The sequence below is a fragment of the Tachysurus fulvidraco genome, chromosome 15 (genome assembly GCF_022655615.1).
Source record: "Tachysurus fulvidraco isolate hzauxx_2018 chromosome 15, HZAU_PFXX_2.0, whole genome shotgun sequence".
NCBI classification, from domain to species: Eukaryota; Metazoa; Chordata; class Actinopteri; order Siluriformes; family Bagridae; genus Tachysurus; species Tachysurus fulvidraco.
In genome coordinates, this window is record NC_062532.1 from 19,741,659 (window position 1) to 19,765,055 (window position 23,397).

The 23,397-nt window shown below is 44.0% G+C and overlaps 2 protein-coding genes across 6 annotated transcripts in view; one reads left to right on the top strand and one right to left on the bottom strand.

Moving 5' to 3' along the window:
- The first annotated feature begins 760 nt into the window (after positions 1-760).
- tubg1 (tubulin, gamma 1) lies at positions 761-15,613 on the top strand. 2 transcript variants are annotated; one of them, XM_047800556.1, is made up of 12 exons: positions 761-927; positions 2,648-2,760; positions 3,433-3,600; positions 3,730-3,798; positions 4,950-5,029; positions 6,131-6,257; positions 8,357-8,443; positions 11,402-11,551; positions 12,202-12,354; positions 13,458-13,619; positions 14,439-14,658; positions 14,859-15,613. In XM_047800556.1, exons 1-11 carry the CDS (start codon positions 879-881, stop codon positions 14,634-14,636), a joined length of 1,356 nt encoding a protein of 451 aa, XP_047656512.1. In that variant the 5' UTR covers positions 761-878; the 3' UTR covers positions 14,637-14,658; positions 14,859-15,613. The 2 variants fall into 2 exon arrangements, with proteins under 2 accessions (XP_047656512.1, XP_047656511.1); XM_047800555.1 differs by having other exon boundaries at positions 762-927; positions 14,439-15,613.
- A 3,016-nt stretch (positions 15,614-18,629) lies between these two features.
- The window catches only part of plekhh3 (pleckstrin homology, MyTH4 and FERM domain containing H3), a 37,046-nt gene continuing 32,278 nt past the window's right edge, over positions 18,630-23,397 (bottom strand). For all 4 annotated transcript variants that reach the window (XM_027161032.2, XM_047800713.1, XM_027161033.2 and 1 more), the window contains 3 exons: positions 22,383-22,811; positions 22,055-22,246; positions 18,630-20,592 (listed from right to left, as the gene is read on the bottom strand). In XM_027161032.2, the coding sequence (XP_027016833.1) occupies positions 20,455-20,592; positions 22,055-22,246; positions 22,383-22,811 (759 nt within the window). In that variant the 3' untranslated portion in view covers positions 18,630-20,454. The remainder of the gene's footprint in view (positions 20,593-22,054; positions 22,247-22,382; positions 22,812-23,397) is intronic.

Sequence of the window (23,397 nt, forward strand, 5' to 3'; positions counted from 1 at the left end):
AATTTGAGAGGAACATAATGTGAAAGTTAGATAGTTGAGGTGCCAAAGACTGTTCGATCTTTTCTTTATCCCTGATAACTTTGCCACATTAAATAAGTATGTACTAAAGTCACATAAACCAAAAAAACAAAAACAAAGTTTGATTTTGAGGCTGGACTTGTGTGTTACACTGCCAAGCTAACTGGTGACATCCTTCCAGGACTGTCAGCTGAGTTAGTATAAGTGTTTAGTATCCCTGCAACAACAACATGGCCTTACACAGTTTTTTTCCTGAGACTTTTTGCTCTGCAGTTACAGGGTATGAACCTTTGTGACATGGTGTTGTCTCAACTTATGAAAGGCACAAACAACCAGTGAAATTAAGCTAACGTGATGGTTGTCTATGCCATCTTGAGTCTCAACAATGTGATCACGAAGACCAAATATGTAATATTATACATTTTTTTTAGCATATGATAAAAAAATATTCAAAACCTTTTCAGGCATAAAGTCATTAAATATGTCCTTAAGTGAAGTTACTTGATAAAAGAGCATTCTGCTTGTGTTAAGTCCAGGACAGTCTAATAAAATATGTTTGACAGATAAGGGAATCTTACAAAACATACATACACACTTTATAAAACACGGTTATACTCCTAACAGTGTGTCAAACGTCAAACGTTATCTAGCATAATAATAATAATAATAATAATAATAATAATAATAATAATAATAATAATAATAATAATGCAACGGTGATTGTGGTGTTGCTGCGCATGCGCAGTGAGTTCTACAGTTATGCGGCGTTTTGTTTGTTGAAGCGGGAAGATTCAGTGACGGCGCTGACGGAAGCTTTATAAACACAATTCTGCTGGAATTTAGCCCCAAACGCACGCAGAATGCCTCGGGAGATTATAACCCTGCAGCTGGGGCAGTGTGGAAATCAGAGTAAGATAAACGTTATAACGCGTTTAGATTGTAGCTCGTTGTTGTGAGCTAAGTTAGCATGCTAGCTAGTTAGCATTGTTGGAGCTAGCGCAGTTAGCATCACTCAAGTGTGTGGAGACGTCAGTTCGGTCGGTGTTAATGCCCATTTAGACAATAGTGGGGATTTGTGAGCTTCAAATGAACTCGGAAACCTTTTACAGTGAATAATATAATTAATGTGTGTACGGTGTTGAGCTGTAACCGTCATGCGCGTGACAGGGGCTTGGTGTTAAAGCTGCCATTTACATGCACACAATTTTTCTTATGAATTAAATTTTTCCAAGAGAGAACACACACACACTCACTCACTCACTCACACACTCTCTCTTTCTGTCTCACACACTCTTTCTGTCTCACTCACTCACTCACACACTCTCTCTTTCTGTCTCACTCACTCACTCACACACTCTTTCTGTCTCACTCACTCACTCACTCACACACTCTCTCTTTCTGTCTCACTCACTCACTCACACACTCTCTCTTTCTGTCTCACTCACTCACTCACTCACACACTCTCTCTTTCTGTCTCACTCACTCACTCACACACTCTCTCTTTCTGTCTCACTCACTCACTCACACACTCTTTCTGTCTCACTCACTCACTCACTCACACACTCTCTCTTTCTGTCTCACACACTCTTTCTGTCTCACTCACTCACTCACACACTCTCTCTTTCTGTCTCACTCACTCACTCACACACTCTTTCTGTCTCACTCACTCACTCACTCACACACTCTCTCTTTCTGTCTCACTCACTCACACACTCTCTCTTTCTGTCTCACTCACTCACTCACACACTCTCTCTTTCTGTCTCACTCACACACACACTCTCTTTCTCACACTCACTCACATACACACACGCTTTCTTTCTTTCTCTCTCTCTCTCTCTCTCTCTCTCTCTCTCTCACACTCACACACACACACACATACATACACACTCTTTCTTTCTCTCTCACACACACACACTCTCTCTTTAGTCTCTCTCACACACACTCACACACACACACACACTCTCTCTCTCAAACACGCACACACACACACACACATACATACACACTCTATCTCTTTCTCTCTCTCACACACACACACACACTCTCTCTTTAGTCTCTCTCACACACACACACTCTCTCTCACCCTTACACACGCACACACACTACACCTCTCTCTCTCTCTCTCTCTCTCTCTCTCTCTCTCTCTCAAACACACTCTCTCTCTCTCTCAAACACACACACACTCTGTCTCTTTCTCTCTCTCTCACACACACACACACACTCTCTCTCTCAAATAATCCATTAATAATCTCTTTAATTCTACTTATTCCTATCCAATCAAACAAGGAAAAAGGTTAAATAGAAGAATAAGAGTCACATAAATCTTTAAGCATGTACATTTGGGTTATGATACGCTTCCGGTAAATAAAAGGGAAAAATGATCTGAATTAGGAAAAGAGAGTTTGAGAATTTTAACATTTGAAGTTTGTCCAGTGTTAAGTCCGGATGCAGAACAAACCCGGGGGGTGGGGGGGGACCTTGACCTTGACCTTGACCTTGAAGCCACCTTCTTTGGATCCGATTTGACGAGACACAGAAGCACAAATTCAAGCAGAGTCGGAAATTGGATCGGATCGGTGGAAATCTTTGCGTGTGAATAACGATGGCGTTCTGTGTTAATGTGTTGCAGTCGGTTTCGAGTTCTGGAAACAGCTGTGTGCCGAACATGGCATCAGCCCTGAGGGCATCGTCGAGGACTTTGCCACCGAGGGCACGGACCGGAAAGACGTGTTCTTCTATCAGGTAACACAATTCACAAAGAAACATCGGTAGGCTTATTTACACTACATGGTCAAAAGTATGTGCACCCCTGACCATCACAGCCATTTGTGGTCAAATATCTAGTGGGTCAGTCATGCACTATTGTTTGGCCATTTAGTGTGAGGCTGCACAGTATGCCCCTTTTCCACCGAGGCAGTTTGAGTGCTGGTTCAGCACCCGGTTTCCAGCACACGTTTCTTTTTTGTGGAAAAGGGGAAGTAGAGTTGAGTAAGGTACAGTATATGTGGCTGGTGTATTATTTGGCCAGAAGAGGGAGCTGTTCTCCAAGGGAAAAAGCAAAAGTCCAGATGTATATTATAAGGTCAGAGCAGTGCGTGGAACCCGAGTTAAAAGGGAACTTAAAATTCTGCGTAAAAAAGAAAACAAAAACAAATAAAAAACTTTCATCTGCATTTCACAAGCTGCCAAAACAGACATTTACATATTTAAAAATTATTGGTGCAAATACTTTTATGGATCGCTAACAGTACGCTCTAGGACTCCTCGATAATCCTCAACAGGAATTTTTCTCTCCACCAAACCTGTTGCAGTCAATATTTTCAAACCACACATCAACATCAACAATCAACAAAACTTAACAGTGAGTAATAATTAGTTCTAAATCTTTTCCCTGTGCCGTGTCTCCCCCCACAGGCGGACGACGAGCACTACATCCCCCGAGCCGTGCTCCTGGACCTGGAGCCTCGAGTCATCCACACCATCCTGAACTCACCCTATGCTAACCTGTACAACCCAGAGAACATCTACCTCTCAGAGCACGGAGGTGGAGCGGGTAACAACTGGGCCAGCGGCTTCTCTCAGGTTCCACAGCCTCTAACACACACACACTCTGATTTCAAAGATTCTCACCTCACACTGCACTTAATTATTAGTCATGTTCATGTACATCCTGGATAAGCACTAAAGCTTTTGTTTTTCTTTCTTTTTTAGGGGGAGAAGATCCACGAGGACATCTTTGACATCATCGACAGAGAAGCAGACGGCAGTGACAGCCTGGAGGTGGAGTTTTCCACATCTCTCTGTTTTGCAGAAAATTATTTTAATAAGGTTTATTTTTTCAGGAGATGCAATGCTCTCAGGGTGGGAGGGGCATTCTCTCTCACCTGTCAATCACAGACATGGTAGCTAATCGTGGACGGACATTCTCACACAAGATGAGTAGAAATCCAAGAAAGTCCAAATAATCAGATACTCAAAATTCACGAGTGCGACTTTTCTAAACCAAACACCACAGACATATTTGTAAAAATCTACAGAGTAAGTACAAGCAGCCAATGAGAATAGAGAGGAGGCGGGGCTTACGACACAGCCCGTTGTTTATCGTGCACGTTCTAGATTAACTCATTACTCCATTTCCTCTCACTGTGGCATCTCTATTTATTTATTATTGCCCATAATGTGAGTTTTCACCACGCTGGATTCTGCTTGCGTCCACGTGTACACGTGTTCTTTCCTGATTATCATCTGTATGATCGGGTTTGTTACAATGTTGTTATTTTTTATTATTACTTATTTTATTTACTTTTTTTAAAAAAATTTTTTCCGTTATTTGTTTCTGTAAACCCAAATCCGAAGCTCTCCTAAAGAACGTCACCGGTAGACGTCAACCTCATCAGTCGTGACGAACGGGCCGAAGTTTTCGCTCTGTTTTTATTCCCGTCCTGACAGCCATTAGTCTCACGTGAGCCCTGGCTCGCAGCTCGCGGTGCAAAAACAACATCCTGATCACCTCCAGATGGAGCAGTGACGCGATTAGATTCCCGCTCTTCAGCATCGCGTCTTTGCTCTGAGCTGGAAGTCTTTATCCTGCTGACGTTTAGGAGCCCGTGCATACACACCGTGCGAAGGGAAGGGGTTATTTCACATCTTTTTATGTCCTGTTAATTCACAAGCGGGAAACATCCCCACCCTTTAAAACTACAGAGTTTTTAATGGCTTCAGTCAGCTCTCACACACATACACACACACACACACACACTCCCCCCACCCCAATTACACCCTGTCACTTGATTCCTAACATCAGACCTATTTTGTGTGTTCAGGTAAAATAGTCTTATGGTCTTGCACAGTGGTGTACAGTACGCAGCTGCCTGCACACACACACACACACACACACACTCTCTGTAACTGTTGTGCTATTTGTGTTACAGGGATTTGTGCTGTGTCACTCTATCGCTGGAGGCACAGGGTCTGGTCTCGGCTCTTACCTCCTGGAAAAACTCAATGACAGGTTACAAGACACACACACACACACACCCACACACACACACGGTACTCCACCTCATGTATTCATTCCTATTGTGGTGCTGTAACTCTGCACTGCAGCTTCGGTTTCCACCCTGAGCTTTGTCAGGATCCAGCCGAGGATAATTAGAAGCTGCCAGTGTAATGACCTGTGCTTTTGTTGTGTGTTTTTTTTTTTTATTTTAGACATAGCAGCGCACATGCAGCATCACACAAGCATTTAGCACTCCTTTGGTCCCCGCTTTTAACTCTTTTTAAACACAGAGTCCTAACAGAGCCGTAAATCTCCTCCTCTTCCTCCTCCTCTTAACGATGATGTAAAAGACACAGAAGACGTGAGCCGAGCTTTCATTAACACCCACTCGCCTACTAAACTCGGGTAATATAAGGTACCGGCGAGCTGCTTCTTTCATCCATCAAGCAGTTTGTCGGGTAAATTGGGGGACGTCTATCTTAATGCCCCTGTTTCTATAGTAACGGTTTACGAACGCATTACACGTAATCGGCGTAGGCGTAAAATACATAATCTGAAACTAATACGTTTTAAACGTGACGCTCCCTGTAAGGAGACGTTGTAAGGTTTCACAGCAATACATGTAATGAATAATGGGTTTAAAAAAATCTTTCAATCTTGAAATGTTTGCTCTGGTATGTTGGAGATGAAGAAACCACTCTGTTGTTGATTATTTTCTCGTCACAGCTCGATCCCGTGTGTTTGTATCATCACAGTACATGGAATTGTGCTGTAACGAGTCGGGATCATTCCTAAAAGTGTAAGACGTGTAATAGACACGCTGCTAACGTTGCTTTTTGTGCCACAGTGTTTATTGTTGATGTCCCTGCTTTTGCTGTCTGTTTTATTTCATATCTCTCTCTCTCTTTCTCTCCCCCCCTCCCTCTTTCTTTCACTCTCTTTCTCTCTCTTTCTCTTGTTCTCTCTCTCTCTCTCTTTCACTCTCTCACTCTTTCTCTCTCCCTCCCTCTCCTACTCTCTTTCTCTTGTTCTCTCTCTTATTCTCTCTCTCTCTCTCTCTCTCTCTCTCTCTCTCTCTCTCTCTCTCTCTCTCTCTCTCTCTCTCTCTCTCAGATATCCTAAGAAGCTGGTGCAGACATACTCTGTGTTTCCCAACCAGGATGAGATGAGTGATGTGGTGGTGCAGCCCTACAACTCTCTACTCACACTCAAGAGACTGACCCAGAACGCAGACTGTGTGGTGAGCGCACACACACACACACACACACACACACACACACACACACACACACACACACACACACTCTCTCACTCACACACTCTCACTCACACACTCTCACTCACACACACACACTCACACACACACACTCACACACACATGCACACACACATTAGTCAAAGTCAACATTAACTGAAAGTGTGCTGACTTTGCTGTGAGCAGAACAGGGCATCTTTTTTCTCCACCGCACGAACAGCTAACTGCACATTTCCTCTCTCGCCACCCGCAGTCACTCGATCCGACCTTCGGAATAGACCTCGCTTTCTTCCCGTTTCACTTCCGCTCTTAAAATAAATAAATAAATAGATGAGGAGAAAAAGACACTTCTAATGTTTTCCGTCATCCTCCTCAATATTTTACCCTGTGTACATAACACGTATGAAACGTTTCTGTACCCGCAGTTAAAAGCAGGTTAGAATGACGAGAAACCACCCCCACCCCCCCTGGGGTTAAAAGCAGTGTGAAAAGACCATCCACCAACCATTACTCCTAGATTGACCATCTAGGGGTAATAGACTGGAAAAGGAGTCGCTTCTTAATTACATTACTCCAAACCCATGACTAATATTATTATAGCTGTAAATTCATTTTCATTAGGCCAGAAGGGTTTGGGGGCGGAGCTTGCTGAATTGAACAGCGCTGATTGGACGAACCCAAGCAGCTCGTCACAGCAGGGTGTTTTATACATACCCAAAAAACCCACAATCATCCCTGAAAACGTTCCTTGACGCTGTAGAAATGTGTAGAAACATCTGGGGTTTTTTTCATCACTGTGCGTTTAGGTTAAAATCAAAGCCACACACAGAACCCCAGGGACCGGCTAACGTGATTATGGGCAAGTGTCAGGGTGATGGCCGTGTCAGGGTTATCGAGTCAGACGCTGCTGTGTGCTGGATTAGACTCCTGCTCAGGCAGATTACATTAGTCCAGGAACTAATGAGGCTGATAAAGTGTTAATACCAAGGAATACTCCGATACACACTGTTCTTCCTCTTTTTATTTACACCTCTCTCTCTCTCACACACACTCTCTCTCTCTCACACACACTCTCTCTCTCTCACACACACTCTCTCTCTCTCACACACACTCTCTCTCTCTCCCACTCTCTCTCTCTCACTCTCTCTCCCACACCCTCTCTCTCTCCCCCCACTCACTCACATTATCTCTCTCTCTCATTCTCACTCACTCTCTCTCTCTCTCTCTCTCTCTCTCTCTCATTCTCACTCACTCTCTCTCTCTCTCACTCACACCCTCTCTTTCTCTCTCTCTCTCTCTCACTCTCACCCTCTCTCACCCTCTCTCTCTCTTTCTCACTCTCTCTTCCACTCCCTCTCTCTCTCCCACTCACTCACACTCCCCCTCTCTCTCTCTCGTGCTCTCACACTCACTCTCTCTCACTCACTCACACCCTTTCGCTCTCTGTCTCTCACACACACTCTCTCTCTCTCTTTCTCTCGTGCTCTCACACTCACTCTCACTCACTCACTCACTCACTCACTCACACCCTTTCGCTCTCTGTCTCTCACACACTCTCTCTCTCTCTCTCTCTCTCTCACACACACACACACACACACACACACACACACTCTCTCTCTCTCTCTCTCTCCCCCACTCTCTCACACTATCTCTCTCTCTCGTGCTCTCTCACTCACTCTCTCACCCTCTCTCTCTGTCTCTTACTCACTCACACCCTCTCTCTCTCTCTCACACTCTCTCTCTCTTTCTCACTCTCTCCCATGCCCTCTCCCTCTCTCTCTCCCACTCACTCACACTCCCTCTCTCTCTCTCTCTCTCGTGCTCTCACACTCACTCTCTCTCTCTCTCACTCACTCACTCACTCACACCCTTTCGCTCTCTGTCTCTTACACACACACTCCCACCCTCTCTCTCTCACACACACTCCCTCCCTCTCTCTCTCATACTCCATCCCCCTCTCTCTCTCTCTCTCTCTCTCCCTCTCTCTCTCTCTCTCTCTCTCTCTCTCTCACACACACACACACACACACACTCCCTCCCTCTCTCTCTCATACTTCATCCCTCTCTCTCTCTCTCTCTCTCAGGTGGTGCTGGATAACACGGCTCTGAACCGGATCGCCACAGACAGACTGCACATCCAGAACCCGTCGTTCTCACAGATAAACCAGCTGGTGAGAAATATAAAGCCGGTCCATCTCCATAGAAACCACAGAAATCCCCCCTCTTCCCCATGCTCCCTAAATATAACTAAGTAATAAAACCCTGCGGTCGTCATCGTGTAGGAAAATAATCAACAAAATAGTATTTCACTCCTCTAATCAACGCTTGATACGTTTTTCTCTTTAATCCATTTCAAGTTATTTGGACTTTTGCGAAACATCCACGAAGGATGTCAGCTCCCGTTCGACATCAGACGTCTTCATGACACATTTTCATGTACATAAATCTTCTGAGTTAAAAGACCAAAGCTTGTCTGTCGCTAGCTCCCGGGCTATCAGTGAGTGTGACGTATTTACCTACGTACAGCAAAAATCAACCGATTATTTGGCCGCATCATCCTGATGTCAGTTACTCTGTAATAATTTCTCAACTATAAAGACGACATCATATAACAGCTCGTCCCTCTGATCCTGAGACAGGAGCCCATGCTGTCAATGCGGGAGTGTTGCAGATCAGACGATCCACCGTCGAGACCCTGAACAAGTACAACAACAACTTGTGTTCTAACACCGTGTCTCTGTAACACAGCTGGTGGAGGGTGGAGTCAGACCTGATGTAGCTCCGCCTACCGCAGAGACAGCTGTGCGGATTCAAGTCCTGAACGTGCTTCGTGTCACATGCTGGATAAGTTTGTTTCATCCGTTGCTTTGTGACGTTAAGCGTATGAGGTGGAGTCCAGTCCGCTTCAGCTCCACCCCCTAAACTTATGGCTCAATTTGTTAAATAAGTGAATATGCTGTTAGTAAACAAACTATAACCTGTTAGAGTTAGTGAAGGAAAATCCCTTAGAAACCTGTAGAGCTGCTGCTAGAAAGAACGAATCAACAGCTTCTGACCAGTCGGCTGGGAGAATTCACCAGCGCCCTGGCGTAAACATCCCAAACCGTGTTTTTGATCAAGCATGTAAGCCTGTACGACTCCGGAGTAACAGATATGGGGGGGGGGATCTCCGAATCAGTTTTATTTCAGTCCAGCGATCTGATAAATCGATGGCTGACACACTAGAAAGACACGTGAAACCGGTTCAATGAGCGTGAATCATTCTGCAAAAAATGTCTTTTGTGTTCAAGGAGCAGAAATTCATATCCGTGAAATTGTCGTCTTTTCCGTGTATTAATTGTGGCTTATGACTTCAGCATTGCTCACCTAGTTAAAGACTCATTTCCTCCCGGCGGCATCTGCTGATCTCGGCCGTGTAGGCGGACCGCTGGCACCGTTCGACTTCTACACACACACACACACACGCGCACACACATCTATTTCCAATAGAAACAAAATCCTTAGACTTTGCACTCACTTACTGGGACTGAACTTCTTACTGCAGCTAATATTGTTGTCATTTAAGAGCAAAGTCACACAGGCACTTAATGATGAATAATTCATGACCCTGTGTTATAATCTAAGCCCCCTACTTATTATTAAACCCACTCCGAACTTGCTGTGCATTATTCAGCTACAGTGAGCATAATGACACGTGTGTAGTTCTGAGAGCGAGGAATGTAAGTTCGAGGTAAACCACGGATCCTGGCATTCATCATTAACGCCTGTGAAACCACCGTCCGGTCATTTTCCTCCGTTTCAGGACCGCTTAATAGATTCGGTTTCATTGTTTATTGTCATGGCAACTCGGTCGTTAGGAATTTTTCTCAACAAAGACGGCAAAACAAGATCACGTGATCGGTGCAAAGACTACAACAAAAGTAAATAGACTTGTTATACAACGTGCAGACTTTTCATGTCGGGTTTTACAGATGTAAATAGTGGGAAAGGAAAAAAGATATTTAATGATGTATTAACATTTGGCGGGAGGGGGGCACAAACTTTCTCTCACCATTCCTGCTTTCTAGAATAGAATGATCGGTTTGCTGGGGTTGGACCCCGCAGTCCCAGACTGTCGATGCTCAGTCTCTCGTCCTGAAAGCGTCTCTCGGATTCTCCGAGATTCTCAACAGTAATATTTGTTCTTATTATTATGACTTGAATTTTACAATTTGATTGTTTTCTAAAGTGTTACGTTTCTGATCCATTCCTGTGTCTAAAGTAACACAGAGGACACTTTACGGAAATAGATTTCAAAGACGTCCGAGTGCCTAAACGGTGACATCTTTCGAACGGAGACGTTTACGGAAGGAGTCTGACGATCACGCTCTGTGGTTCCTCTGTAACACGACAAGCCTTGGGCTTTTTGTCGACAGAAAGAAATACAATCTTAGTAACTACGGTGATAGAAGTAACTCTAGACGGATAAAATGTACGCCGACTTTTATTCCCCGCTGTAGACCGATAAGCGTACAGTGAAAAACGCCCTGTTGGCTGTACATTCCAGTCGCATAACCACAAAATGAATACGCTCGAACAGGAAAGTGCACCACGTTGAAACTTTTGCTTCTGAGTAATTGGGCCGAGCGTTTAGTTTTAGCCGCAGGGCTCAGCGGTTTCCCCCGAGGCACCGGTCGGAGCGTGAACACCGCGTCATTCCGAAACCCGTCTCTCCTGTCTGCCTTCAATATTACAGGAGCGTAACTGCAGGTTGTCATGCGACCGCAAAAAAAGACCACGCCCTCACGACTGAGACAGTGCACAGAGAGGTTACATGTAACCTTTATTTATTTACTTACGTTTTTAATGATGTGTACACCAGCCACGGTTTGGAGGCTTGCGACACGAACACATCTCTGTTTCCAGCTTTAATTCCTTAACCCCCGGCTGTCAAAACTCTATTTAAAGAATAAGAAATAAAACGATGCTTTTCTGTTTAAGTTTGTGGTTAAATAGTGCCTCGTCGTGTTACCGTAGCCTTTCCGAATGACCAGCCTGATCCAGTCTGTGCTGTTTATGTCATGAGAATGAATTAGGATTGCTTTTGACACGTCATGTTTTTTTGTTTTGTTTGTTTGTTTGTTTTCCAGGTCTCTACCATCATGTCCGCCAGCACGACGACGCTGCGTTACCCCGGATACATGAACAACGATCTGATTGGCCTGATCGCCTCGCTCATCCCCACCCCCCGCCTCCACTTTCTCATGACCGGTTACACACCGCTGACCACTGACCAGTCAGTAAGTTCTAACTCCGACGTTCACGACGAGTGTGTTATTTAACTGGCTTTAACGGTGGAGGTTACACACCAGTGTGGAAACAATGTGTAGTTTTATAAAGAACTGGGTAATAGTAATAATTTCTCCAGATGGACCAAGTCACGTTTTGTCCAGCATGAGTCATGTGTCACGTAGAGCTGGTGTTGAGTGAAGCTCTAAACGTGTGTTCTGTGAGATGACTAAGACCACGTCGTCGATGACGCATACACACTTACACACCAAGTTATTACTTAGCTTTCTGTTCACACTGAAACTGCACTATGAGGAATAAAACACGAGCGTGCGGTTATAGGAAACCGATCAACAACGTAAAAGAGTTCCGTTGCTCTTATTCCACCTGTTTTATTATCCTGTTAAAGAAACTGGTTACTGAGATGTGTGTCTTCTGACCACAGCTGTGCTCCTGTAACCCCTCCAGAATCCTCCATCTTTCATATCCTTAAAACTCTTTGTTTCTTATTTGCATAACGCCTCATACAGCCACACTCTGCCCACCTGTATTGTCACTGGCCCCGCCCACTGCTAATGGGTCTCTACACCTCACTTGATAGATGAGGACTTTCTCTAATACGCCACGTTTCTAAGCTAAATTTGGTATTATTTTTTTTCAGGTAGCGAGCGTGAGGAAGACAACGGTCCTGGACGTGATGAGGAGACTCCTGCAGCCGAAGAACGTCATGGTGTCTACGGGCAGAGACCGTCAGACTAACCACTGTTACATCGCCATCCTTAACATCATTCAGGGAGAGGTGGATCCAACACAGGTGTGTGTGTGTGTGTGTGTGTGATGGGGTTTGTGTGTGTGTGTGTGATGGGGTGTGTGTGTGTGTGTGTGATGGGGTGTGTGTGTGTGTGTGTGATGGGGTGTGTGTGTGTGTGTGTGATGGGGTGTGTGTGTGTGTGTGATGGGGTGTGTGTGTGTGTGTGTGATGGGGTGTGTGTGTGATGGGGTGTGATGGGGTGTGTGTGTGATGGGGTGTGATGGGGTGTGTGTGATGGGGTGTGTGTGTATTGTTTGTGTTTGATGGGTTTTTTGTGATGGTTTGTGTTATGGGGTGTTTGTTATTTTTGTTTTTTTATTGTTTGTTTTTTATTTTGTGTGTGTTTATGTTTTCTTTTTTTTTCTTTTTTTTTTTTCTTTTTTTTTTTTTTTTTAGTGTTTTTTTTTTTTTTTCTTTTTTTTTTTTTTTTTTCTTTTTTTTTTTTTTTTTTTTGTTTTTTTTTTTTTTTATTTTTTTTTTTTTTTTTGTTTTTTTTTTTTTATATTGTTTGATTGTTGTTTTTTTTTTTTTTTTTTTGTTTTTTTTTTTTTAATTTTTATTTTTTTCTTTTAATTAATTTTTTTTTTTTTTGTTTTTTTTTTTTTTTATTTTTTTTGGTTTTTTTAGAATTTTTTTTTTTTTTTTTTTATTATTTTTTTTATTTTTTTTTTTTTTATTTTTTTTTTTTTCATTTTTTTTTTTTTTTTTTTTTTTTTTTTTTTTTTTTTATTTTTTTTTTTTTTTTTTTTTTTTTTTTTTTTTTGTTTTTTTATTTTTTATTTTTTTTTGTTATTTTTTTTCTTTTTTTTTTTTTTTTTATTCTTTTTTTTTTTTTTTCTTTTTTTTTTTTTTTTTTTTTTTTTTTTTTTTTTTCTTTTATTTTTTTTTATATCTTTCTTTTTTTTTATTTTTTTTTATTCTTTTTTTTTTTTTTTTCTTTTTGCTTTCTTTTTTTTCTTGTTTTATTTTTTTCTTATAAACCTACCTTATATATTATACATACTATATTATATATTTAAAACAGGCTTATAGCATATATTGTATGTGTATATATATATATATTACTGTTATTCTTCATCCTTCTCGTTGTCCGACTCGTCCTTCAGGTCCACAAGAGTCTCCAGAGAATCCGAGAAAGGAAGTTGGCTAATTTTATCCCGTGGGGTCCTGCTAGCATTCAGGTAGCGCTCTCACGCAAGTCCCCGTACCTGCCCTCGGCTCACCGCGTCAGCGGCCTCATGATGGCCAATCACACCAGCATCTCCTCTGTAAGTTCCGCCCACTGCTCTGTGATGTCACTCACTACCACACAGCTTACATGCTTGGGAGTTGATCAGATGGGTCATCATGCTGCAGTAAATGTGTCATTCAGGACTCAGGAAGGTCACAGTGACTAAAACGCTCGTAAACCAGTCGCTATTGAGCTTTCACAGAGAAGAGCACGACACACCTTTCTCACTGCTGGAAGTAGAACTAGGTGAAGCGTTCAGCTGCAGCGGTTTGGCCTCGAGGCGCAAACGATGTCTGCCGTCTGACATCTCACAAGTCAAGCTCTGTCTTTACAGCGTAACTGCTGCCTGTTGATTTAACCCCAAAGCTAAAGTGCAGTCAGCATCCACGATGTAGAATTAATAAAGCGCTTAATATGACATTAACTGGTAAAGAACAGAACACACACACACACGCACCAGCCACTTTAACAGGATCAGCCAATCATTTGGTAGCAGCCGTGGCTTAAGTTTTTTTTAGAAGCTGCTGATGATCTGGGATTATCACACACACACTGGTCTTTACGGTTTATACGGAATGATGCGGAAGAACAGAAAACATCCAGCGAGCAGCGGTCCTGCGGCCGGAAAGAGACCAGGAATGTCTGAGCTGACAGGAAGCTGTGACGAGCAGAAAAACACATCATGACACGGGTTCCACTCGTCTCACACAAGAACAGTTCTGGTTTCCTGTAAAAGTACAAGGAGTGTAAAGGTATTGAGATTGTAGTCACACTGTTAATTTAACACTAATTCTCTCTCTCTCTTTTTCTCTCTCTCTCTCTCTCTCTCATTTTTTCACCTCGTCTCACGCCTCAGCTGTTCGAGAGGACGTGCCGTCAGTACGACAAACTCCGCAAACGCGAGGCTTTCCTCGAGCAGTTCCGCAAGGAGGACATGTTCAAGGAAAACTTTGACGAGCTGGACAATTCACGTGAGGTGGTGCAGCACCTGATCGACGAGTACAGCGCCGCCACACGGCCTGACTACATCTCCTGGGGAGCTCAGGAGCAGTAACACACACACACACACACACACAAAGGGCCTGGACTTAAGCATTTGTCTGCATTGAATTGTTTGATTGTGTGAACAAGACGAGTGTGTGTGCACTTTGATGTGCACAAATATACCAGTGTATCTCTCTCTCTCTCTCTTTTTCTCTCTCTATCACTCACTCAGTCTATTGATATAACCTTTCACCATAGCTCCTTAATTTTACCACACACTTGCTGTCAAGACCACACACACACACACACACACAGGGTCCTGAGTAAGCAGATAAGGCAGGGTGGTCTTGTAGGGACGGCGCTCCAAAAGCAGCTCTGTAGGAAAAGCAGAGCCGAAAGGGTGGAGTGGAAAAAATGATAAGCCAAAGGCCAAAGACAGAATAGATCCATGAGTGCCCTTTCCTGTTTAACTCACTCTCTGTGTCTCACTCACACACACACACACACACACACACACACGATGAAGCAGTGCTGTGGCCTTTTAGAGCCTGATCGTTTAATCATCTTTGAAGTTCAAAGCTTTTAACAAGACAATTCATCTAGCTGATAATCAGGAATTAAGCCACATCCGTCTCGACGGTTTCCAGAAGACTATCGAATGCTTCTCTGACAGAATCCTAAGACATTTCTAATCCTAGGCTGAGCTGGGAACAGTGTTTGTTCACACAGAAGCCTGAACATCAGTGTTTCATCTCCTTTAACACACCAACTGCAGCTCAGGAATGAGCAGCTTAAATGAAGTAGATGTTCAGGATCAGGTTTGAGGGCCTGTGCGGTATTAAAGCAAGAGTAAAGCTTCCATTAAAAAGTCTTACAGGAAGCGTGACAGGTCCCTTAGTGTTAAACGTGAGGTTTCTATTTTTCTGTCTCTTTCTGTGGTCTTTCATACAGTACAGTGTTCTCAGAGCTGCTCTTTCTCTCCGCCTGCACATTGTTTTCTACTGTAAATAGTTTGTGTTCACTTAAATAAATGATTTTCTAAGACAAGAGGTTTCACTGTTTAATGATTTGCTTTTAGTGAGTGAGTGTGTGTGTGTGTGTGTGTGAGTGGGAGAGTGAGTGAATGAGGGAGTGGGAGAGAGAGTGTGAGTGGGTGAATGGGAGAGAGAGTGTGAGTGGGTGAATGGGAGAGTGGGTGTGAGTGAGCGCATGAGTGTGAGAGTGGGTGTTTGAATGTGTGAGAGTGGGTGTTTGAATGTGTGAGAGTGGGTGGGTGAATGTGTGAGAGTGAGTGGGTGAATGTGTGAGAGTGAGTGGGTGAATGTGTGAGAGTGAGTGGGTGAATGTGTGAGAGTGGGTGGGTGAATGAGTGGGTGGGTGAATGTGTGGGTGGGTGGGTGAATGTGTGAGTGGGCGAATGAGTGAGTGGGTGGTGAATGTGTGAGAGTGGGCGAATGTGTGAGAGTGGGCGAATGAGTGAGTGAGTGGGTGAATGAGTGAGTGTGAGTGGGTGAATGAGTGAGTGTGGGTGGGTGAATGAGTGAGTTGGTGGGTGAATGAGTGAGTGAGTGGGTGAAAGTGAGTGTGAGTGGGTGAATGAGTGAGTGTGAGTGGGTGAATGAGTGAGTGTGAGTGGGTGAATGAGTGAGTGTGGGTGGGTGAATGAGTGAGTTGGTGGGCGAATGAGTGAGTGAGTGGGTGAATGAGTGAGTGTGAGTGGGTGAATGAGTGAGTGAGTGTGGGTGGGTGAATGAGTGAGTTGGTGGGTGAATGAGTGAGTGAGTGGGTGAAAGTGAGTGAGTGGGTGAATGAGTGAGTGTGAGTGGGTGAATGAGTGAGTGTGAGTGGGTGAATGAGTGAGTGTGGGTGGGTGAATGAGTGAGTTGGTGGGTGAGTGAGTGGGTGAATGAGTGAGTGAGTGGGTGAATGAGTGAGTGGGTGAATGAGTGAGTTGGTGGGTGAATGAGTGAGTGGGTGAATGAGTGAGTGAGTGGGTGAATGAGTGTGAGTGGGTGAATGATTGAGTGAGTGTGGGTGTGTGAATGAGTGAGTGTGGGTGGGTGAATGAGTGAGTGGGTGAGTGAGTGGGTGAGTGAGTGGGTGAATGAGTGAGTGTGAGTGGGTGAATGAGTGAGTGAGTGTGGGTGGGTGAATGAGTGAGTGAGTGGGTGAGTGAGTGGGTGAATGAGTGAGTGTGAGTGGGTGAATGAGTGAGTGAGTGTGGGTGGGTGAATGAGTGAGTGAGTGGGTGAGTGAGTGGGTGAATGAGTGAGTGTGAGTGGGTGAATGAGTGAGTGAGTGTGGGTGGGTGAATGAGTGAGTTGGTGGGTGAATGAGTGAGTGGGTGGGTGAACGTGTGAGAGTGGGCGAATGAGTGAATGAGTGAGTGGGTGGGTGAATGAGTGGGTGGGTGAATGAGTGAGTGGGCGAGTGAGAGTTTGTGAATGAGTGAGAGAGTGTGTGTGAGAGTGAGTGCTTGGTCTTTAAACCAAAAGCCTAATTGTACACATGCAGCTGAGGAATTTATACAAATGACTGTTATGATTGTTCTTATAAAAAAATAAAAGCTGTTTTATTTGTCAGAAGGTTTCCACATCAAATCTGTGCTTGGATTCAGTTCCTGCTCAGTTTGAAATGGCTTAGAATTAAAACTACTAGGAATAAATAAATATTATTTAAAATAATAAAAAAAAAATACATACAAAATGTATTTATATTTTTTTTTTATTATTTTAAATATTTAAATTAAAAAAATGTAAATAATGATGTGGATTTTTGGAAAGTCTGTTTGAAACACATCCAGTAAATGCATCATTATTGTTTGTTTTTTTAATTGAGTTTTTGGTAGAAATCCCGACCTTCAGTTTTACAATAATGACTGAGTCTGAATGGTGACAGAACATGATGTAACAAAGCCATCAGCCAATCAGAAAAGATGTGGGTGGGGCTTACATGTTTGAATAGTGCTACTCAGAATCGGGTGAAAAACATGGATTTATTTATTTTTTCTGTCCTTGAACTCGGGGCTGAATAGAATTCTAGTAAGAATTCCAAGCTAAAGGATGTTACAGTGCACGTGTGTGTGTGTGTGTGTGTAAAACCAGACAGACCTTACAGCTGTGTGTGTGTGTGTGTGTGTGTGTGTGTGTGTGTGTGTGTGTGTGTGTGTGTGTGTGTGTGTGTAAAACCAGACAGACCTTACAGCTGTGTGTGTGTGTGTGTGTGTGTGTGTGTGTGTGTGTGTGTGTGTGTGTAAAACCAGACAGACCTTACAGCTGTGTGTGTGTGTGTGTGTGTGTGTGTGTGTGTAAAACCAGACAGACCTTACAGCTGTGTGTGTGTGTGTGTGTGTGTGTGTGTGTGTTTGTGTAAAACCAGACAGACCTTACAGCTGTGTGTGTGTGTGTGTGTGTGTAACCAGACAGACCTTAGAGCTCTGTGTGTGTGTGTGTGTGTGTGTGTGTGTGTGTGTGTGTGTGTGTGTGTGTGTGTGTAAAACCAGACAGACCTTACAGCTCTGTGTGTGTGTGTGTGTAAAACCAGACAGACCTTACAGCTGTGTGTGTGTGTGTGTGTGTGTGTGTGTGTGTGTGTGTGTGTGTGTGTGTGTGTGTGTAAAAAAAAAATTTTTAACTCTGTGTGTGTGTGTGTGTGTGTGTGTGTGTGTGTGTGTGTGTGTGTGTGTGTGTGTGTGTGTGTGTGTGTGTGTGTGTGTGTAAAACCAAACAGACCTTACAGGTGTGTGTGTGTGTGTGTGTGTGTGTGTGTGTAAAACCAAACAGACCTTACAGGTGTGTGTGTGTGTGTGTGTGTGTGTGTAAAACCAGACAGACCTTACAGGTATGTGTGTGTGTGTGTGTGTGTGTGTGTGTGTGTGTGTGTGTGTGTGTGTGTAAAACCAGACAGACCTTACAGGTGTGTGTGTGTGTGTGTGTAAAACCAGACAGACCTTACAGCTGTGTGTGTGTGTGTGTGTGTGTGTGTGTGTGTGTGTGTGTGTGTGTGTGTGTGTGTGTGTTTGTGTGTGAGAGAGAGAGAAAGAGAGATCGGCCCAAAACAACAGTGATGGTCCAACGGTGCTTCCTTTATTATTTAATCACATACATTATCTACCATCATTCTTTATTATTGCACATTCACGTTAGCTGTACAGACAATAGTGCAACTGGCTACAGACGCGCAACACGGCGCAGTACCGTGCAGCATCCTGACTCAACACGCTCTGTGTTAGCATACGCGACGTGAAGCATTAAGACGGTGGGCGGAGCTGCCTGCAGCTACTCGAGTGACGCGTGGAGGGCGGCGACGCTGCTGGATTTGGGTGTGTGGCGTAATGGGAAGGGAAACGACGTTTCTTACATGTAATATATATATATATATAAAAAACAATCAAAAACCTGACAACAACAACTGTTTTAAATCTGTCTGTTAAACAAGGATTGTGTAGGATTTCTAAATCACGGTGATAATTGTGTGTAATTATACTAAGTGCCACTTATTATACACAAGAAATGACCGACGATATCAAAGTGTACTTTGGTATTAATTGTAACACTCTAGATTTGTTTTGTTAGGGTTTGTTTTTGGTGAATGTTATGAACACTTATGGCACCGGGTGGTTCTGATGGTACTCGACGTGATCCTGATCGTTCGGTCTGAAAAAAAAAGTAGTTCTTGTGAATGGATTCAGACTTTTAGGCTTTTTTTTTCTCTTTTTCTGTTACAGGCACAAGTGGCAAGTCTCTCTGAGGCACAGCTGAACGGACGAGTGGACGGACGAGGACCCCCCCCCCCCCCCAGGACATTTGGTCCGTGTGAAAATAAATGCTGATGGAGGCGTTTTCTTTTGCGATCTGGTTTCGTGTTGCTTTCTTATTTATTTGTTTGTTTGTTTGTTTGTTTTTTGGGTAGCCGTGTGGATACGGGTTTTTACAGAGATATACGAGATGTATATACGTCAGGACGGATTCTTCCCAGGCCCTGTGTGATTAATTAAGGAATAAAATACACTTACTTATACACTTCTTCTTAAGGAGATAGAAAAAAAACAAGTGATAAAAAAAACGTACAGATAGAAGTCCATAAATTAAAAAAAAAAGACAACATTTATACATATTATAAAAAAGCAAAATGACGATGATAAACTCAGCGGATGCTACGATTATTTAGGTACGGTTATGTGCTGCATGGCGTGAGCTGTTACTCCTACAGGAATCCTACATATGCCTGAAATCAGCCTTCATTTGACTCGTGTAATGAGGCCTGGGTTGTTTTTGTGTGTGTGTGTGTGTGTGTGTGTTGGTTTTGAACGAACGTCAGACAGCAAACAAATGCTGTGTGAGACATTTCTGCGTTTCTTGAAGACAGAGCTCCAGAAGTCACGCTTCCCAGGTCCAAAACTCTCTGTCTGTGTTTAGCATAGATGGTTTTTTTGGGAGGAGAGAAAAAAAAAAAAAAAAAGAAACTGAACAAAAAGAGATGCTTTGGTTTAAACGTAGACCCACACATACACTAGCTGCGTGTCACAAATCGCAACTTAGCCACATATATAGTGCACTCGTTGTTGTACGAGTCTGAAGTGCAGTTTTGAAATCCCATAATGCACTGGGGCGAGTGTCTGTAAATCCCGTAACGTGCTCTGGAGTTTGTGAGGAGTACGAAGTAGGGAGCATTAAGTTCTTTGTCGTTAGGAAACGTCCGTAAAATGTCCGAAAGGCAGCCAAGCCAGGAGCGTGTGCAGAATTCTGGGATCTTTGGCAGTCGTCCATCCCGTCCTACTCTCTCTCTCTCTCTCTCTCTCGTCTCAGGACGGATCAAGTGTCCGTTTCTTGGACAGGGTGGGCGGAGCGATCGGGTGGGGGCCACATTAGAGTCGGCTGCGTGTCTCTTCAAACTGGGTGAGAGGGAAGTTCCAGCAGGGAGGGGCGGAGCTTGGAGCCAGTTTCCATGGTGATGCAGTCGTCCTTGGCCAGCTGGCGTCGGGTGGCACTGAAGTAGGCATTCATCAGCTGCATGATCTCAGTCAGCTGAGAGAGACAGATAGAGACAGAGAGAGAGATCAGAACACAATGATCAAGTAAACGGTGACTGTTTGGTGAAGATGCTGAAAGAGAGAGAGACAGAGAAGGGAATGAGAAAGGCTGAGAAAAAGAGTAAGAGGCAGAGAGACTGAAAAATGAATGTGTGTCTGGGGTGGGGGGTGGGGGGGGCAGGGACAGAGTCAGAGTGAAAGTGAGTTAGAATTTGAGGGCTGACATGGAATTTTAATCCAGCAATGAGAAAGGAGAGGTGAAGCTGGAGAGACAGAGAGAAAGTGTCAGATAGAAAGAGCAAGTAAGAAAGAGACAGGAAGTGAAACAGAAAGTAGAGAGAGAGTAGACAGACAGAGAGTGAAACAGACAGATAGACAGACAGAGAGTGAGACAGACAGATAGACAGACAGACAGACAGACAGAGAGTGAGACAGACATATAGAGAGACACAGACAGTGAGAGACTGACAGATAGAGTGACAGATAGAATGACAGACATAGTGAGACAGAGAGTGAGACAGACAGAGAGTGAGACAGACAGATAGACAGACAGAGAGTTAGACAGTGTGAGAGTGAGACAGACAGACAGATAGAGAGTGAGACAGTGTGAGAGTGAGACAGACAGACAGAGAGTTAGACAGTGTGAGAGTGAGACAGACAGACAGATAGAGAGTGAGACAGTGTGAGAGTGAGACAGACAGTGAGACAGACAGAGAGTGAGACAGACAGACAGACAGAGAGTGAGACAGTAGAGTTTATCAGAGCAGTAGTGTACACACAGCACACACACTAACACCAGACTGGTTCGTCAGATGCTTTACACTGCACACTTACCTACACTATAATCCCTACTACAGTGCACAGCTATGCAGTCTGAGACACAGAACAGTCTGCAGTCTGAAATGACCAGTGTCGCTTTCACTGCTAACAACCAGTGTGTTGTAAATATAACACTAATGTATTCCAGGTTTTATTCTAACCATCAGTGACTTTCTGTGTGTGTGTGTGTGTGTGTGTGTGTGTGTATGTGTGTGTGTATGTATGTGTGTGTGTATGTGTGTGTGTATGTATGTGTGTGTGTATGTGTGTGTGAATGTGTGTGTATGTGTGTGTATGTGTTTGTGTGTGTGTACGTGTGTGTGTACGTACGTGTGTGTGTGCGTATGTGTGTGCATATGTTTGTGTGTATGTGTGTATGTATGTGTGTGTATGTATGTGTGTGTGTGTGTGTATATGTTTGTATGTGTGTGTGTGTATGTGTGTATGTATATCTGTGCATGTATGTGTGTGTGTATGTGTGTGTGTATGTGTGTGTGTGTATGGGGGGTGAATTGTGTGGACTGCTGTAACATCTGGAGTGTGTTGTGACAGGATTTTAACAGGAAAATAAAAGTCAGTGGTGATAAATTCTTCATCACAGATGATGACGTCTCACTTAGACTGAACATGGCGAGTACCTCGGAGGTGTGAAACAGCAGGTGTCGGTCGGTGGCAGTGATGGTGAAGGTGTTGCTGTCGGAGATGCCGTACGAGCAGATCTGTGTGATGGGGAGTGACTCGAGGGCCTCGGCCTCACCCGGTCGGTACAGAGACACACAGGATGCGGCTACGCCCAACAACAGACGCTGTGAGAAACTCCCGCTCGAACTCTGAACCACACACACACACACACACACACACACACACACACACAGAGACACAGAGACACACATGGACACGGTTAGCATCACCTCAGTCCGTTTCAATTCTAGACTGTCTCTTCAATCACGCAGCTGAATGTCTCACCATGTAGAAGTCCACTTCGTAGAGCGTACACCCGAATCCTGGCCACTGGCGTGCGATGGTGAGGTAAGCGGCCATGCTGTCTGTGCGGCTGTACCCAGACAGAGACTTCCACCGCTCCATGATGCTGGTCGACAGAACGGTGGCCTCGTCTCTCAACCTGGCGCGCTGTCTCTGCTCCTGACCGTCACGCCTCTTCTGACCCCACAGCGCTCCTAGGAGTCCGGCGGGAAACGGAGGACACCCGGGAGCCTCGGCAGGAGGCAGTGACGCCCGGTTCCCTAACGCCCGCACGGGGTACAGCTGCTCGAGCGCCGGATACGGAGCCAACGACCCGTAATCACCGAGCAGAGCCTGCAGCCTGAGAGCAGCCAGAGACAGCAGGTCCTCCTCACACACGGGGAGTTGACCTCGTACCACCATCTCATGGCACTGACACAGAGACAGAGACACAGAGACAGAGCGAGAGAACGAGAGAGAGAGAGAGAGGTACAATATTATTCTTTAGTATTCACACACTGTAATACCAAATCCAACTGAAGAAGCGAGACAGGTTTAGAGGAAGTGTGTGTGAGAGTGTGTGAGTCTGTGTTTCCCTGTGTGTCGTATCACAGTGATCGAGTCCTGTGTGTTAATGAGAACACAATGACACACACGCATTGCTGTACAACTGTATTACTGTCCATCCCTCGACACACAAATCCCAACCCAACACTAATAAGAAGTGTAAATAGAATTCAATTAAATCTGATGATAACAAATCAAGACACTTAACAGGAGTCAAATTCTAATCATTTCTAATTTTTACACTCTTTCTTTTGTTCTCTGATTTATTTCTTTTTTAATCCAATATCAGATCCAGCTGAGAAAAACAGACCGAGCATGAAGTAGATGGAAGGTGAGACAGAGTGAGAAACGGATATAAAGATGTATTAGATGTATAGAGAGAGACAGAGGGTGAGACATATAGAGAGAGACAGAGGGTGAGACATATAGAGAGAGATAGAGGGTGAGACAT